The following is an 18150-nucleotide window of genomic DNA, read 5'->3' on the forward strand; positions in this document are numbered from 1 at the left end:
AGCAACCTAAATGTCCATCAATAGAGGAATGGATAAAGACATGGCACATATATACAATGGAATATTACTCAGCCATAAAAAAATGAAATAATGCCACTTGCAGCAACATGGATGGGCCTAGAGATTATCATACTAAGTGAAGTAAGTCAGACAAAGACAAATATCATATGATATCACTTATATGTGGAATCTAAAGAAATGATACAAATGAACTTATTTACAAAACAGAAACAGACTCACAGACTTTGAAACCAAATTTACAGTTACCAAAGGGAAAAGGTAAGGGGAGGGATAAATTAGGATTTTGGGATTAACATATACACACTACTATATATAACATAGATAATCAACAAGGACCTACTGTATAGCACAGGGAACTCTACTCAATAATCTGTAATAACCTATATGGGAAAAGAATCTGAAAAAGAATGGATATATGTATAACTGAATCACTTTGCTGGACACCTGAAACTAACACAACACTGTAAATCACCTATACTCTAATATGAAATAAAAATTTTTTAAAAAGCCAGAAGGTAGCAATTGGGTATTGCAGCTTAAAGGAAATGAATGGTAGGAATCTGCATCTTTTTTAAACAGTTCTGGGCTGTAGCCCAAATTTGTTGACTCCAATTAGAAAAGTCAGGACCTGATTTAGAGTTTGAGGTAAGGACTCCTTCCCAGAAGGGAGCATTGACATCACAACTTTCAGCAGGCTCCACATCTCCCTCCAAGCCCAGCTCTGCCCCAAGAGCCTACAGGGGGTTTTTTCTGACATCAATCATCCCTGGGCTGGTCCTTCGCAGTTCCCGCCGGGGCTTGGGCAAGGGCCCGAGGTTCCGGGACAGACCCATCTCACCCACAGGTAGCATCCGCCCCACCAAGGGTTCAGCGGCCTCCCGCTGCCGTAGCTCCTCAGGGGAACCCTGCTCCTCGCTGCACAGGCTCGAGCGTTTCCACGTCAATGGTAACGGGGCATGTACCAAGTCCCGCATCTCCTCACGGGCGCGGGGCACACCCTCAGTGACGGGGGCCTGCCACAGAGGCTCAGGTGCCGGGTGGGGCTCGTCTTCACTTCCAGGGGCTTGTCTGTTCTCCGGGCACAGGGTCCTCTTCTCCCCACCTGTCACTGGGAATAACAACATCCTTGTCAGAAATGGAGTAGCAGCACCTTCCTGAAGTCCTAGCTTTCCAATGCCCCAGTGCAATAAGCAACATGTGAAATGATCCAAGAGCTGAAGTTAGAGTGGTTTCTAAGCTTTCTCCAAAACAAAGAAAACCTGACGTCAGGGCAAAGCATTGGCCAGCTTGGTGACAGCACATAACAATTACCCCTGCTCTGGCCCGCAGCATTCAAACTACTGAGCTTCTGTTTCAGTTCCTGGTTGATCCACATGTGGCGGCCCAGCTCCTTCTCCAGAGCCTGAATTCTGGTCTCATACTGCCTCTTGCTGTCTGCTAACCCTTCACCAAGGTGGTCTGGAGGGAAAAGGCAGAAACAGGTGGCAAGGGGCTATGGGCAGGCAGCAGTCACCACGGCCTTTGCGGCAGGCCTGGGCCTCACCTCGACTCTGCTGGAGGAGGAGCTGGATGTTCTGCTCATGCTCCTTCTGCTGCAGGGTCAGCTGGCGATCCATCTCCAGGCGCTGCCGCTCTAGAGCCACCTCCAGCCAATAGACCAGCCTCTGCTGCTCCTCCAGCTGCATCTCCAGCTCCGAGAAGGCAATCTGCTGCTGGTGCTGCTCCTCTCGGAGCGTCACCACCTGTCCCAAGGCCCAGCCAGGCTCAGCCCCAGTGCCGGCTCCCTTCACCCAGGGGATCCTCAATCAGGGGCAGCAGGTATTTGGCCAACTAGCCACCAACATCATCAACCTTCTCCCACTGAGTTCCAGAAGGAGGAGTCAGGGGCTCGTGGGCCAGTGACCCACCTTGTCAAAGTACTTGCAGAGTAGGGCTCTGGTCTCCGAGGATGAGAGGTAGCTGAGCTTGGCCATGAGGTTCATCTCGCACTGGGACAGCAAGGAGGCCGAGGCCCGCAGCACCCGCTGGCGGCACGTGATGGCCTCGTTCTTGTACTCGATGGCAGCATCCAGGGCCTCGATGGCCTCGTCCAGCTGGAACAGCGTCCGCTCCTCCTGCGGGGACATGGGACGTGTGGAGGTGGAGCGCTGGCTTCCTGCTCCACGGAACGCCCGCTCCCTGAACAAGTCACACGCAGCCATGACTCAGCCCGTACGTGTCCCCTCCTCCTAGCGCAGAGTCAGCACATGGAGAGAGGGGCCCCTGGCCACTACGGGAGAAACAGGGACACTTCCATCTCAGCCTCAGCCCAGGGGGGTACGGGAGGCTGGGGCTCGCCAAGAGGCTGCCCTCTGGAGCACGTGGCCTCTGGCGTGACCTGCACTCGGGAGACCCTGCACTGAAGGGAAGGCGTGCTGGGACCACAGAGGCACCCAGGATCTGCTGAGGTCCACTGCTCTTAACATGGGCTTTCTCTGCTGTCAGGAGGGCAAACCTGTGTGGCTGAGGTGTGCTGACATGGTCCCAACTCTCATCCCACGTTAGGGAGTTGAGAGGTGTGAGCACGTGATACATACACGAGGTCAACGTGCTGCAGGACGCGGAACGAGTCCAGAGTCCAGCTGGGCGGGACCGAGGGCAGCCAGGCCCCAGACGTGTGTCCCAGACATGGGGGCTGGAGCGGTGGGGGGGAGTGCCAATTCTGTGCGTTCTTGGTGGGCTAACACCCGGGAGGAACGCGTGCGCGTCCAAAAGCAGCAAGGCCCGCACCCAGCGTGGAGCAGGCAGCCAGGGCCAGCCTGCGGGGCGCACCTCAGGCGACAGCAGGCTGCCCTGCCTCAGCTTGCCGTCAATCTCCAGCCGCTGCTTCAGCAGCGCGTCCTTCTCCTGGCGCAGGGCGTCGATCTCCCCACGGATCTGCTGCTGGCTCTGGGCGCTGCCCTGCCGCAGCTGCCCGCTCTTCTCGGAGAGCTCCTTCTCCAGGTGCTCTAGCCGGCTGGACACACGCACAATGTCCTCGTTGAGGGCCTGTGGGTGGCACAGCTAGCGATTAGGGAAGAAGCAGGCCCCATCCTCCCCAGGGCAACAGGGATGGCCCAGCCCCACCACGGGATGCTGAGGAGTGCTGCTCCGCGGGAGGCCTCTCAGCTCTGCATAAGCCAGGGAGTGGGCACCTATGGGACCCGAGCCTCTGAAGAGGGGCCCCCAGAGACGGCCTGGAAGGAGGATACAGACAAGTTGAGGAAAGGGCAGTCCTGACAAGGAGGGAACAACCCGGGCAGAAACAGAGCGGGACGGTGGTGGCCTGTTACGGCGATGACGTGACTCCAGCCTGCGATGGGAATTATGGGGAATCAGTGGCCAAATCCCAAAGGCCCTTCTGGGAACCTGATGTGGGAGGAAGTAAGGGCTCTAGTGGCCGAGGGAAGTTCCAGATAATCCAGCTGAATCCTCTTGGACTCCATGAGGGCAGAAGTGAGTCTGGAACCCTGTGGGAATCTAGCCTGAGCACCCGCTCCTGGAACAGGCTCTGGGCTTTGTGTGTGACATACGCCTTCTCTGATCCTCATGACCACACTGTGATTCCATCTGACAGAGGAGGAAGGTATGGCTCAGAAGCTTCCTGCTCAAGAGGAGGCAATGAAGCCTAGCAAAGCTGGGTGGGGCCAGGTTCGTCTGCCTCCAGTGCCAGTGAAGGCTCTTCCTCTCTGGCCATACCACCTCTCCATACCTGGGGTTCCCTGTTCTGCCTGCACAGTCCAGAGCAGGTGGTTAATGAGGTAAAATGAATTGTGGGATAGATACTTGGAGAGGTTCTTCTACCCACACAGCAGCACCTGCATCACAGACACCCTAAAGCCCTAGAATTCTTGAGAGATCCATAGGATATAGCCTGACCTGGCTGGAACTTACCTGGCAGGGACGTCACCTAGAAGAACCGCACCTGTCTAGAACTCACCTGGCAGTGTTATCAACTGGAGAGATCTCACTTGGAAGGACCTCACCTGATGGAATCTCACCTGGCAGGACCTCACCCGGCAGAAACTCAACTGGCAGGCTCTCTCCTTGCTGGACTTCACCTGGCAGGGCCTCCCGTGGCAGGGCCTCATCGGGTAGGGCCTCACCTGGCAGGACCTCACCTGGCTGGACCGTAGGCGCTTGCTCTCCAGCCCTGTCTTCTCCTGCATCAGGGCCTCCTTCTTGGCCAGGATGGCCTCCCTCTTGTGGAGCTCCTCCCCTAGCTCCTCCAGCGCCCGCCGCTGCTGTAGGACCTTCTCCATCTCCTGGTCCAGCCACTTCTTCTGCTCCTCAATCTTCTGAGGGACAGTGGAGGCGGGGAGGGAACTCAGCTCTCACCTCTGGCTGCGTGGGTGGTGCAGGCGGCCACCCGGGTCAGGTGGGGAGAATGGTGTACCCACCATCTGACCCCCCCGGGGACTCTAGCAACTGGCCAGGCTGCCCAGCCAGGCTGTGGGTGCCCCTGGGGGTGCAGGCTCAGCCCAGGCCCCACCTGCTGCTGCTCCAGGCTGACAACAGAGCCATTGCTGCCGCTGCGCCGCTTCCTCTGAAATGCCGCAATCTCTTCTGTCTTGATCTTCAGGATCTTTTGCTGCTGCTCGTGCTTCAGCTCCAGCTCCTGGGGATGTGCAGGGTGAGAAGCTCAGTGGGCAGGGCCGTGAGTGGTACCCGCATCCTCCCAGAGCCTGTGATCCCCCAAGCCCAAAGGAGTGCCTACCCTGCTCCCAAGACAGCCCTGCGCAGCAACCCCCAGCCTCGCCACCCCCAGGTCTCGCTGGGGACCCGCAAACAGAAGCAAACATTTACAAGACGCCAGTCCCCTTATATAATTCATCCTACTGAATTCTCACCCTAGCCCTGAGTTTCCCATAACTCTCCTCATTTTCAAGTAAAAAATCAAACTCAGGGAAGCCAAGTGAGCCGCTTTATAAGGTCACGTGGCCGTAAGTGCTCCCCCGGCTGTGTGCCCCGCCTGGCCTCCTGGCTGGGACACAGGCACCCCACCGCCCAAGCACCCGACCTTGACACGGTGCTGCCGCTTGTTCATCTCTGTCTCCAGGCGCCGCTTCTGCTCTGTCTCCTCACGAAGCCGCCTCTGCAGCTGCCCCTGCTGCTGCCGCATGAGCTGCACATTCCTCTCCAGCTCCTGCAGCCGCTTCTCGCTCTGGGCCGACAGCGACACCAGCCGCTCTGTCGCCTGCTTCTTCTCCTTCAGCACCTGGGACCAACACAGCCTCTGCTGCGCCACGCGTGGGGGCTGCCGAGAGCCTGGCATGGTGCCGGGCACTCAACAAGGGCAGGCAGGACAGAAGAACGGCGCATAGAGGGACAGACAGAAGGGAAAACAGGCAGATGGATGACGGACTAATTAAAATATCAAAATTATAAGAATGTCAAGATACTACGACGCTTATTACGTACGAAGCGCTACATCAAGTGCTCTCAGTATACTAAATGATCCTAACAATCTGATGAAAAGGTTTTAAAGGCTTCCTACTTAACAGATTAGGAAACTGAGGCACAGAGAGGCTAGGAAACTTGACCAAAGACACATAGCTAGTAAATGGCAGAGCTGGGATTCAAACCCAAGCAGTCAAGGCTCCAGAACCTGTGCTCTTAATCACTCTACTGTACGGTCTCTTGGACACCTGAACTGAGAAAAGAAGGAATGAATAATGGATGGACAGCTGCAAAGAAGAATGGATGGCAGGGTGGGTGGACAGATGATGGGATCATATAAAGGTAAAAAACAGGATGGACAGATAATGCAAGGGTCCATCAAGGGGAATAGAAAGACAAATGAATAGACACATAAATGGACAGTTAGTCATACCAACTGATAAAAGGACAATCGGATGGATGGATTAGATAGACACATGGACTGATGGGTGGACAGACAGAGGGATGATGGTTTGGAGAGGTTGGTAAATGGAGAACAGATGGAGGGAGGCAGGGGGAGCTGCAGGAGGGAAGGCTGGTTTCTCCCGATGCCCACCCCTCACCCTCACTGGTCTCCTAGATGGTCTTCGGGCAGGCCCCACCTCCCTGCCTCTGCTGTGTTTAAAGCTGAGCCGACTCCCAGCACCGCCAGCTTCTATCTAATGCCAGCCTCACCCTGAGAGACCAGGAGGGTGTTAGTGCCACCAGCCGGGGCTGGGGCATGAGGGCCTGAGCACCCACAGGTTCCACAGTGAGCTTGGGCTCCAGGGCTCACATGTCTTGATCCCAGGACCCCAGCCTGGGAGGCTGCAACCACCACCACCAGGGTCCGGACAGGTCAGTACCTGCACTTGGCTCTGAGCAGCAGCAACCCTCTTGCGGAACTCCTGGAGCTGCGAACACTCGCTGGCGTCCTGGGGCTCCTTGCCCTCAAGCTCCCGCAGCTGCCTCTGGCCTTCACTCAGCTCAGTCCGCACCCGCTCTGCCTCCTGCTCCAGCTCCCGGATGCGCTGGCTGTGCTGGCGGTTCAGGGCCTGGGCCGCCTTCCCTGGAAGAAAAGGCGAGGGTCGTGTCAGCACAGCCCCTCTGGCTGAAGAGCACTGTAGTTCGTTCCCCTGGGAGTTTTTCCAGACCTCTGTCAGCCCTGGACACCTACATGGATTTTGCCACGACTCTGTACCCCTAGAACTGTGATTTACTTAATATTTTTCTTTAAATTGACACATTTTTTAAAATAGCCTTATCCATAGCAGTGACCCAGAGAAAATATGGGTTTACTTGTTTTACTTTTAACTAACACATGCTAAAGTAAATATGTAACTTGAGCCTGCATGCAACTAAGCCTCTAGAACTAACTTCCATTTGTAGGAAATATGGAGGACAGAGGGACAAGCTAAATGACACCACAGGAAGCTAACAGACAAAACCCAGGAACATTTGGAGTTTGGAACATTCTATAGGATGACTGTGTAAAGGTGAGAGAAGGGAGATTTCAGAGAACTAACGTGCAATTATAATGTGTGGACAAGCCCGGAGCTGCACACAGACACTGCTGAAAAGCTGCTTCTGCTCTGGGCATTGAGAGGGCATTCTGTTAGATGTGCTAATGGCATTTTGGTTAAAATGCTGAAAAAGAGGCATACTGAAAGGTGTAGGGATGAAATGACATGCTGTCCTGGATTTGCTTCAAAATATTTCAGCAAAGAAAAAAGGGAGAGATAAAACAAATGTGAGCAAAGCTTGGAAATGCTAAATCTGGTGACAGGGACTCTCATGTCTAGTTGAAACTGTTCCCAGTGCATTTTGGAATAAATAAAATTATAACTATTAAAATTAAAAAGCTCAACCAGTCACCACCAAAAATCATCCCCTGCTCGTTCACCAGTATCACCAGTAGTAGACGTAGATGATTTGGGGACGCTGTTTGCTCCCAAGGACCAGGAGATTCTGTGCCCAGTGTGGTGCCTGACACACAGCAATTGATTAATAATATTGGGTTGGCCAAAAAGTTCGTTTAAAAACCCGAACGAACTTTTCAGCCAACCCAATAATAAGAACTAATGCTTCCTGAAAGCCAGCCTAAGCACTTCACTTGAATTAGCTCATTTCAGCAACCTATAAAGCAGGTTCAGTTACTATCTCCATTTCAGAGAGGAGAAAACTGAAGCACAGAGGCATTATCCTACCTGCTCAAGGTCACATATCTGGAAGAAACTGAGCTGGTTTACCGAACCTATGCCACCTGGACCCCGCTCCTAACCACCCTCAGGTGGGAGGCCAGCCCAAAAGCCCTCCCCCTCACCTGTGCGGACCAGCTCGCCTATGAGCTCCTCCTTCATGCGGATGTTGATGGCCAGCTCACGGATTTTCTGCTGGGCTTGGGCCAGGCGCCACTCAGAGGCCATGGCAGTAGGGGCCTGGTGGGGCCGAACCAGGGCCTGGCTCCCACCAACCACTGTAATAGGCTGACTGTCAGGGCCGCTGTCCCAGCTAACAGTCGGGGGTGGAGGGGAGGGGAGGGGAGGGGAGGGGAGGGGAGGGGAGGGGAGGGGAGGGGAGGGGAGGGGAGGGGAGGGGAGGGGAGGGGAGGGGAGGGGAGAGAGGAGGGGAGGGGAGGGGAGAGAGGAGGGGAGGGGAGGGGGAGGGGTGGGGCATGCCCTGGCCAGCGGCAGCCAGGGGTTGTGTGTGGACTGTCCAGGGTGGCCAGTCCAGGACCATGAAGGGGAAAAGGGGTCAGGACCCTCTCTGTGCCTTACCCAGCTCACCTCTGGGCCCCGGGATGGTTGCACCTAGCTCCTCCAGGCGAAGCTCTGGGCCCTTCCTGTTGAGTGGACTCCCTGGGAGGGCCCCCATCCTCTGGCTCCCCTTACTGATCCTATTCCTGGAGGGCAGAAGTGGGAGCCTGTACCCCTCCCCAGCCCAGCTACCTCCTGGGCCCAGGAGGGGAAGAGAGGCCACCAGGGTCACTGTGACCCCAGGATGTCAGTCTGGCAGAATTCTGAGGCCAGCAGCTGAGCTTAGAGGGTGCAGGGCAGCTGGGGGAACCGAGGGCCACCTTGGAGGCTGAGAACCAGGAGGTCTGGGCCCATCCCCTCAGCACACTCACCCCAGCGAGAACTCCTGATTCAGAGCCCATAGTCCCTGCCTGCTCTCCCCCAAGGGCCGGCCAGGGCGACGCAGGTGAGGGCACCCTCAGACCCCAGTGGGATCCTCCTCCTGCCCAGCCGGGGCCCTGAGCCGGTCCTTGTCAGGTGGGCCGTGGGTCCCACTCACCTGCGTGGGTGCAGGATCCGTCGGGGTGGCTCCTCCTCCCCCCCCTCCTCCTCTTCCTCTGATGCAGCTGAAGAGCCACTTCCCAGCCTCTCTCCCTCTGCCGGCAACTTGGCTCCAGCCTCCCCGCCATTTGTCACTTGCTAGGGGAATGCCAGGTTTCAGGATAGGAAGCTTCTAGGGCATTCTCTATCAGACATCTCCCACCACCAAGTCTTTGCTCCCACCTACACCCACCTTGCATGCTCCTCACATCTCTACCTCTTCCAGCCCTACCTTACCTTCAGGATCTAGCTCAAATGACACTTCTGGGAAGCCTTTCCAGTCTCAAGTCGGAGCAGGAGCTTCCTCCCTCTTCCCTCGCTCCTTCCTCTTCTCCCCCTCTTCTCTTCCCCCTCTCCACCCCTGCTCCGGCTCCCATAGCAAACCTGGCACTCCTCGGGGGACAACTGGTCCTTTCTGTCTCGTATACAGGTCATCTCCACCAAGTTTTATCTCACCAACAACGCCCTGCTAGAGCAGGGGGGCTGCATAACAGGCTTCTGCCAAACCCACGTCCTCCCTCTCCTCAGTCCCTCAGGCCTTTAGAGCTGAGATGACCCAGAGCTCTCAGGCAGATGCAGGAGCAGCCTTTGTCCGAAAGGCCCCAAGTGACAGAACTAGAAACAAGAGACCAGGCTTGAGGAGCAGATTAGAGCTCAGGAAAGAGTGAACTTGCAAAGAAACGTGTCCAAAGATGGAGAGGGTGTGGTCTCGGAGGTGATGAGCTCCCCACCCCTGGAGGTATGTGAGCTTTCCACTCCATACTGGAAGCCAGAAGCCCCTCTATAACCTCCTCACTCTGAGCGATCCCAGGTACTCCAGGGATGCTGGCACCAGATCCTTCTGAGAAGCCCTACCTAAATTTTGGCCATTCCTCTAGGAACACCAGAAAGGGGCATCTCATAGCTGGTCCCATGAAAGCATGGGGTGAGGGACACATTCCCCAGCATCACCTTCCCCTGCCGGAACCTGCCCAGGTCAACAGGCCCAGCAGACACGCCACCTCCTCACCTCTCCCCAATTCTCAGGGCCAACTTCATCTCCAGGAAGGCAGGCAGGGGGCACCATGCCCAGCACATGGGTGTGGGCACCCCCCAGGGGGGCCGTGTGAGGCCGGGGCATAAAGGACTCAGGAGGAAAGCCCTGCAAGAGCCCTGGGGCCCCCCAGCCAGGCCGCACCAGTTCCAGCCGCAGCCGCAGCTCTGCCATCTCCTCCTGCTGCTCACGAAGACGGTCGCTCTGCAAGACACGGTCCAAGTGCTGATGGGGCAACGTGGATGTGCGAAAGGTGGGGTGCAGGGATGCTGAGAGGCAGAAGTGCAGGAAACTGAAGAGCACATCTGAGGCCACCCTGCCCTCTCTGTGCTAAAATGGAGGAGGGCCAAATACCTCTGACCACCTCTTGGTGTCCCTCCCACGCACACACACTGCATCAGTTCCGGTTCAAACTCACCCACCCTGCCACATCCTATCCCTCCCTCCATATCCATGCCATTCACTGCCACCAGAGGGCGCCAGGAGCAATGCTGACCCAGTTACCCTGGGACAAAAGGAAAAGCCCAGCTCTGGAGTCTCATTCTGCTACCCTCCAGTCCCACTTCCTATCCATCCTCATGACCATCCTGCACACCCACCCGCACCAATGTGTTCCTCACCTCCACACTTTTGCTCATACTGCGCACCCCGTATCTCTACCCATCCTGCCAGAACCCGCCCCCCCCACACACACACAGCTAACTTCCTCTCATCCTGACAGGCTCAGCTCAGTTTCACCTCCCAGCAGAAGTGCCCCCCACCACCACTGTGGAAGGGGGTGCCCCACCTGCAGCTTGTACTGCTCCATGGCGTCCTCCAGCGCAGCCAGAAAGTCTCGGTTCTCCTCCTCCAGCCGGGCCACCTGGCTCTGCAGAGCCAGCAGCTGCAGTGCCCCCTCATCTTCCTATGGGGCCGGGAGAGAAGCTTCAGGGGCAGGAGCTGTCAAGACAAGCCTGCCTGTCCCTGAGATACCTCAGCCCTCTCCCTGCCCTGCCAGAGGTTCCCCTAGCCGGGCTTGCTACTCTGCTCCAAGCCCCGCCTGCAACAGGGGCTCGAGACCCCACCTGGCCTGCAGTCCCCTCCACAAGCCATTGGGCCAGCTCTTGTAATTATTAATCATATTTTCATTAACAAAAACATCACTATTATTAGGAACAACTAGCCTTCACCTGCACTTGTGACACCTTCAGTCCTTACATCACCAGGAGGTAGATACTAATGCTATCCCTATTTTATAGATAGAGACCCGGAGGATTGGAAAGTCATCAAGGTCACCAGCAGAAGTGCCTCTGAATCCCCAATGTGCTCTGCTAATGAGCAAGGGGCAGGGACACAGCTAGCTGTATGAAGACTTTCTTCCTTCCCCATCCCCTCCCCACCCCTAGGCCACACCTGACCCTTGGCCACCTTTCGTCCGCCGGGTCCCTGCATGGCCTGCTCCTCGGCGGAGGCACTCTCGATGCCGCTGTCGGGCCCGGAGGCAGAGCTTAGGGCGCTGCGCTCACCCTCGACGGCGCACAGCCAGTCGCGCACCTTGCGGGCGGCGGCGCCAGGCAGCCCGGGCTCGGCCTGTAGCTCGCGCAGGAGGCTGTAAGCGGCGTCGGTGCGGGCCCGGTAGCGAGCGCACTCGGCGCCAAGGCGGGCGGCGGCCGCGGCGGAGGCGGCGGTGGGGCCCAGGGCGCGCCGGCCCCGGTGGATGATGCGTGTCTCCGAGCGGTGTCTAGGCGGCCCCCGCGGGCCAGCGGCTGCCTCCTCGGGCGCCCGCTCGGCCTCAGGCCGCCAGTTGACAGTGGCGCAGTTGCGGATGTTCTGGGCACGGCTGGCGTAGTTCAGGGTGTTGAGAGTCTCGTCGAAGTCCGAGGAGGAAGGGCTGACGCAGGCGATCATCACTGTCTTGGCATTCCCGCCCAGGGAGTCTTTGAGGATCCTGAGGGCGCCAGGCAAGACGCGTTAGGGGCCCCAACGTGCCAGGTCCAGAACCCAAACCGGGTCCGATCCTCGGCGTGCTTCCCCATGGGCCGGATACCTCGAACCGCCTGATGGGGACCCATCTCCTAGTCGCCTCCCCCCAACCCCAGAGGCCAGACAGTAGCTAGAACAGACTAGCACGGCTCTTGGGGCCCCTTCTCTGGCCAGTGGCCAGCAGTGGCTCACCGGGTGATCTTGGAGTCCCGGTAGGGAATGTGGCTGCCACGGCGCTGGGGGTCACCCAGGGCGCTGATGACGTTGCCCAGCGCCAAGAGGCTGCTGTTGATCTGGATGCTCTCCTTGAGCCGCTCGCCTGTGCTGCCCGTCTTGAGCACCCTCTCTGAGCCCGCCAAGTCCACGAAGTGGAACTTGGAGATGAGCAGCTGGCCCGCGGCAGGTCGGGGGAGGCGGCTGGGGGCGCGCCCCCGCTGCTCCAGGGTCACGGTGAACACAGTGTGTGAGCGGCTGGAGAGGCGGTTGAGGTGTGTGGCCCCCGTGTGCCGTGCTGCATTGCCCATCTCCAGGAGGCTCAGCACCTCATCCAGGCCCTCCACGTCCACCTCCTTCACTCCACACAGCACTGCGGGCACAGAAGGCCATGAGCCCAGGGCAGGGGCAGCCTGAGACTGACAGCCAGGAGAGCAGGCAGAGCACGGCTGCTCCTCTAAAGCTCTTCCTGACTCAGGGGTCCCTTCCCCATGCCCAGGGGGTCCTGCCCATACTGGCTGGGGCTTGAGGGGGCTCCAGCTTCCCCACGCTTACCTCAATGCCAATCACTCTGGGCACACCAATGTATACTGAACTCAGTAGGGACGGGAAGCGAAAGCAAAACTTTCCAGAGCTTGGTTTCCCAGTTAGGATGTACCCCCACCAGACAGGTAAGCCACCCTAAGCAGGTAAAGCCTCCCCAAGCCAGGTATCCCGCTCCCAGCCAGTGGAAGACCCAGGAGTTCCTCACCAACATTCCCACGATCATCTTCCCGAAGCTGGATGTCACGGCTGGCGGTGCCCACCTCCAGCAGGTCTCGGAACTCCTCCTTGTACACTTCCAGGTAGGACACGTGCACCAGACAGTCAAGCAGGTCATTCTCATCAATCAGCTTAAAGGCCTCAGCCATGGCCCGTGGGATGATGCCCTGCTCGTCCTCGTGAAGAGAGGCTGAGGAGACACCGCAGGGCCTCCTGCCACCATGCTTTCAGCTGGATGTGACACCCACAAGGCCCAGAAGCCCCTAGCAGCAGCTGGAGGATGGGGCTCCAGTGTGGAGAAGGCAGCAGCAGAGGCCAGGATGGGCTGGGCAGCCTGAGCCAGGCCATGCCCCAGGGTGGTCAGGCAGAATTTCAGAGTTGGAAGCAACCTCTCAAGGTTCAACCAATCCCTTTCATGATGTAAGCATCCCCTCCACTACATCCCTGCCAGGCGGTCAGATACCCTTTGCTTGATTACTCCTGGAGACTCATTACCATAGTCTATGCTCAGTTATCTAAAGGACCTCCTGAATTTATCCCAAGGAAGTAATAAGAGGATATTCAGAACATATTCTTCCTCATAACTTAATAAAAATGTAAACATCCTAAGTGTCCATCCTAACATCCAAAAAGGGGATCTGGTTAAATAAGTTACCTTATACTCACAATGGCATGCCAGGCAGCCATTAAAATTTTTGATTGAAGAATATTTAATGATACAGAGAAATGTTCATGATATACTGTTAAGAAAATAAAACAGGATACAAAAGAGTGGGTACACTATAATACCATTTTTTAACGTATACTAATTTTCAAGAAATGCTAACAGGGTGAGTGATTCCTGAAAGGCAATTATCAAGTAAGTTTTATTTTGTGTATGTGTTTTCTGTATTTTCCTAATTTTCCACAACAAACATGTACACTTTTAAAACCTAGGATAAAGCAGTTCATGCTCTTTAAAAGGGGGAAGTTCCTTCAGTTGGCCCAAAGCATCACTCCCAAAACTCTGCTCCAGAGCCTCATGGAACCAGCCTGCTTCCCTGCTATGCAGCAGCCAAAGCATATCTCTTCCAGGACAGTTCCCCTTCCAACCACTCTGACTAGAACATGGATTCCTGACCCACAGCAGCCATCCTAACAACCTCCAGAGACAAGCCAACTTCCCGTGCCCTTCCTCCCCGTGAGGTCCTCACAGCCAGACAGCATGATCCCATCTCTATGGAGTTGAGAAGGTCACTCACCTCCAAGGACTCTTCCTGCCTGCCCGACCCAGCCCACTGACACAGCTGGTCCCACTCCGGGCTGCAGATCTGTTTAGGAAACCTGCCCCTCCCCCCTCCCCCAGCATCCTCATCTTCAACAGAGAATGGCAGCAAGAGGGCAAGGGCAGAAATTCAGGAGAAACTGAGGACCCTCAACAAGGGCAGGGGGCCCAGGGTCACTCACCCACACTGGCCTCCCCCATGGTGTACGTCTTCCCGGAGCCTGTCTGACCGTAGGCAAAGACGGTGGCATTGAAGCCTTCAAAAAAAGCCTCGAGGAGGGGTTGCACGCAGGCCTGGTACACAGCCTCCTGCCCGGTGTCCTCGTCCAGAACTACGTGGAAGCCAAAGTGGCGGTCCCGGCCCAAAGTGACCCGGCCGTGCCCCGGCTCCACCCTCAGGCAGCTCTGGTGCCCGTGCAGCAGCTCCTTGGGCAGCAATGGGCGGACTCGAAGGGCCACCCTCACTGGGGCCTCCTCAGCCCCTGGCAGCCTCTGGGCCTCCAGCCCCATGTTGAGGGAAGGCTGTTCCCTGCCCTGCGAAGAGAGGAAGAGGCCCTTGCCATCAGCACCTGGACTCACTTTGCAGATGACCTGGAGCCAGATCCTGCAGCTCCCGACCTTGCAGGGATTAAAAGGAAGGGTGGTCAGAACTCAGAACATCCTCCGTGCCCCAACCTAATGCCCAGATGCTGCAAGGGCCACGATAAAATCCTGCACAGTAACATTTCATGGTTCCCATCACTGGCAAAATAAGGCCCTAACTCCTCCACCTAACATCCAAGGGTTTCTGTGTTCCAGCTGCATCCTTCCCCTGGGACCCTATCTCCTAGAAGGAAGACACACAGACACACACACAAGCAGCACCACATCAGGGATCTCTTTTCCCTAACACCCATTGGGTTTTCCATAGTCTCTGCCTTTGTCATCTCACATCCCCTGCTCCACCTTCTTAAAAAGAGTCAGCACAGGACAGGAATAAAGATGCAGACGTAGAGAATGGACTTGAGGACACAGGGAGGCGGAAGGAGAAGCTGGGATGAAGTGAGAGAGTGGCATGGACATATATACATTACCAAATGTAAAATAGCTAGTGGGAAGCAGCCGCATAGGACAGGGAGATCAGCTCAGTGCTTTGTGACCACCTAGAGGGGTGGGATAGGGAGGGTGGGAGGGAGGGAGACGCAAGAGGGAGGAGATATGGGGATATATGTACACATATAGCTGATTCACTTTGTTATACAGCAGAAACTAACACACCATTGTAAAGCAAGTATACTCCAATAAAGATGTTTAAAAAAAAAAGCAGGGCTTCCCTGGTGGCGCAGTGATTGAGAGTCCGCCTGCCGATGCAGGGGACACGGGTTCGTGCCCCGGTCCGGGAAGATCCCATATGCCACGGAGCGGCTGCGCGTCCGGAGCCTGTGCTCCGCAACGGGAGAGGACACAACAGTGAGAGGCCCGCGTACCGCTTGAGACCAAGCCCCCACCATCAAATACTGCCAATCTCATCTTCTAAATATCAAGTACACCTGCTTCTTTCCATCCTATTACCAAAGCCCTGATCCTGCCCACCGACATCTCAACGGAATGACATTTACCAGCCTCCTCACTGGCCTCAGCCTCCCTGCACCTTCCTATGCAGCAACCGGGGCATTTTTCAGAAATGCAAATGCGCTCACATCACTCTCCTATTTACACTCCCCCCAAAAGAGACTCCCTAATGCTCTTGAGATTCAAAACCTTAACAGGAAAAAAAAAACTTTTAATGGGCCCTGCCTACCTTGACTACTTACCCCCTATACCCCCACCTTTCTCCGCCTGCAGCACACTCAGTGTTGCCCAAGACTCCTCATCCCTCCAGGCTTAGGCTGGTCCCACCTTCAGGGAGCCAGGGAGGGGCCTCTGCTCTGTGCTCCCACCACTGCACACGCACACGCACACACACACACAATGCCCTGTGGTTCTCCCATCAGCTACTGACCACTCCCTTCCCTTGCAAAAGACAGATTACCCGTCGTCCCCCCCCCCCCCCACGTCCCAATCTGGGAGCTGGGAGGCAGGGACCCTCCTGTCCCCCTTCGTGCTGCATCTTCAGCACCCAGCACAAGGTCCGACGCTTAGTAGCTGCCCAATAGTGATGAATAATCTTCATCCATGGAACCTTCCCCATCTCCTTCCTCCCCTCTCTTATCGCAGTCCTCACCACTCCCTACCCCCACCCCCAGGTCACAGCACTTTATTTTTCACTACTTAACGTCTCTCAGCAGCTGTAACGGTTCGTTCGTTCATTCAATCATCAGCGCCTGCTGGGTGCCCGGCCCTGGGGCCACAGCGGTAACTGCCACGCGATACTGTGGGCGCCTTCGCGCACCCCTCACCCAAAGCTTTTCCAGCCCCGTGCAGTCCCGGCTTCTCCGCACCCCGGCTCGAGGCACAGTGCTCCGCGCACCGAAGGCGCCCAGACAACACCGGGGCGGTCGGGCGCCCGGGGTAGGGGAACCGGAGTCAGAAGCGCCAGGCACGGGACAGGAGCTCGCGGAAAGTTCGGAGAAGTGATTACAAATGCGAATCCAACTCTCGCAGCGTGGGCGCTAGCTCCACCTGGCCAGGCCCAGAAGGCCGGCCTCAGGCCCCCGACTTAGGAAAGGGGAGACTCCCACCCGCCCAGACACGGACCTCCAGGAGACTGGTAAGCAAGGATGGGGGAGGTCCCCGTGCTCGGTCAGGGCTCCCCAGGCGTGCCGACACCGTGCCACCCGGTCCAGGCCTGCTCAGGGAAGGGGCAAGCGCGCGCCTCCTCCCTCCCACCCCGGTCCTCGACCGCCACCCCTCCCCGGCCCACACCCACCTGCTCCGGTGTGAGTGTAGTCCCCCGCCGCGAGACAGTCAGGCTCTGAGCCCCAGCGCGGCGCGCGCGGATGCCGTCACCGGGACCCCCGCCCACCAAAACATCCCGCCCCTCATCCGCAACTCCGCCCACCTGGGCGCTCGGGGGCGGCGGCGCGGGCTGCGCGGCGCCGCGGAGTCTGTCGGCAGACGGGGCGGGGCGGGGACAGGAGGGGCGGGGGATTGGGCGTGGCCTGGGCTGAAGTGCGGGGCCCCTCACCCCTGGGCCCCCAGCACCGCCTGGGGGCCCCCAGCAGCGCCCGGAGTCGCGACCACTATTCGCCGAATTCTGGGGACACAGCGACCAACAAGGCAGCCCGGATTCTCCGAGCTGGAGAAGCCCACCAGCTCCTGGAGCGGGGAGCCTAAGTTTTATAATGCAAGTTGTAACAAGTGAGAGAATGAAAACTAACTAGGAGACATTTTCGTTCCGGGAGGGGAGGGTGGATTTTCTAACCCTGAGACTCCGGTTAAAGTGGCCTAAAAATAAACTACTCTTGGTTCGTTAGTTCGTTTGTTCATTCAAGTGCAGACCTTCCCTCCTTCCCGCCATTGCTACCTACCCTTCTATCGCAGAACTCCCCACACCCCGTCAAAGGTCAGCAAAGCCTCCACCCCTTTTTTTTATCTGATCTCACTACCCCTTCTAAAGCTGAGAAGGATTCATCCCTCCTGAGATATTCGGGGTTGGGATGGGGGCCCACTCCCGGCGGTGTGGCCGAGGCCCTGGCTGCACCCTGGGCGCTCACACCAAGCAGTGGGTGGCTGGATGAAACCACGAGGGAGCTCCTATTCAGGCCTTCTAGCATTCTGGGCAGAGAGCAGGATGGCTGCTGCCCCCTGCTGGGGGCAGCCTCACCCCAGGGCAGGCCCTGACAAAGTCTGGCCTCACAGTTCTGGCTTGTAAGCCCCCAGGTGGGAATGGGCATGGGATCCACTGGCCCACTGGTGGATTACACTGCCACCCAGCCTTGGGTTCCTGGATGGACAACTGCCCCTAGAAGAGGCCACTGGGAGTTGGGGGCTGCTGTAGAGTTCTTAGCCAACCTCTCCGGTTGGGGAGGCAATTATGTGTGTTAACAGCCAGTGGAAATCCTGCAGAGGTATTCATCCTGCATCTACCTGGGCAGGTGCTGACCAGGAAACTGCCCCCAAACCTCTCTTCCAGCATGCCTCCCACCATCCACCCCATCGCTCAAGCCATCTTTGACTCCTCTGTTCTCCTATCTACCACCAAG

General features: G+C 57.1%; 1 protein-coding gene across 1 annotated transcript; it reads right to left on the reverse strand.

Moving 5' to 3' along the window:
• Positions 1-755: 755 nt before the first annotated feature.
• On the reverse strand, positions 756-14536 carry KIF7 (kinesin family member 7). Its single transcript, XM_065871882.1, has 18 exons — positions 14209-14536; positions 12752-12952; positions 11980-12373; positions 11233-11752; positions 10613-10729; positions 9802-10029; positions 8752-8891; positions 8244-8359; positions 7781-7933; positions 6324-6526; positions 5060-5257; positions 4532-4657; positions 4161-4337; positions 2833-3048; positions 1929-2135; positions 1565-1763; positions 1333-1479; positions 756-1123 (listed from the first exon to the last, which is right to left on the reverse strand). Exons 1-18 carry the CDS (start codon positions 14534-14536, stop codon positions 756-758), a joined length of 4038 nt encoding a protein of 1345 aa, XP_065727954.1.
• Between the last annotated feature and the right edge of the window lie 3614 nt (positions 14537-18150).

The sequence above is a fragment of the Phocoena phocoena genome, chromosome 2 (genome assembly GCF_963924675.1).
Source record: "Phocoena phocoena chromosome 2, mPhoPho1.1, whole genome shotgun sequence".
NCBI classification, from domain to species: Eukaryota; Metazoa; Chordata; class Mammalia; order Artiodactyla; family Phocoenidae; genus Phocoena; species Phocoena phocoena.

What these genes read in the sequence shown, in the direction of transcription:
- KIF7 (XM_065871882.1), bottom strand. Translation starts at nt 14,536, where the DNA reads ATGGGGCTGGAGGCCCAGAGGCTGCCAGGGGCTGAGGAGGCCCCAGTG. An exon ending in TGGAGCAGTACAAGCTGCAG is followed by an intron (nt 10,030 to 10,612) that starts GTGGGGCACCCC and finishes CGTGTCTTGCAG; the next exon opens with AGCGACCGTCTTCGTGAGCA. An exon ending in AACCATCCCGGGGCCCAGAG is followed by an intron (nt 7,934 to 8,243) that starts GTGAGCTGGGTA and finishes AGCCTATTACAG; the next exon opens with TGGTTGGTGGGAGCCAGGCC.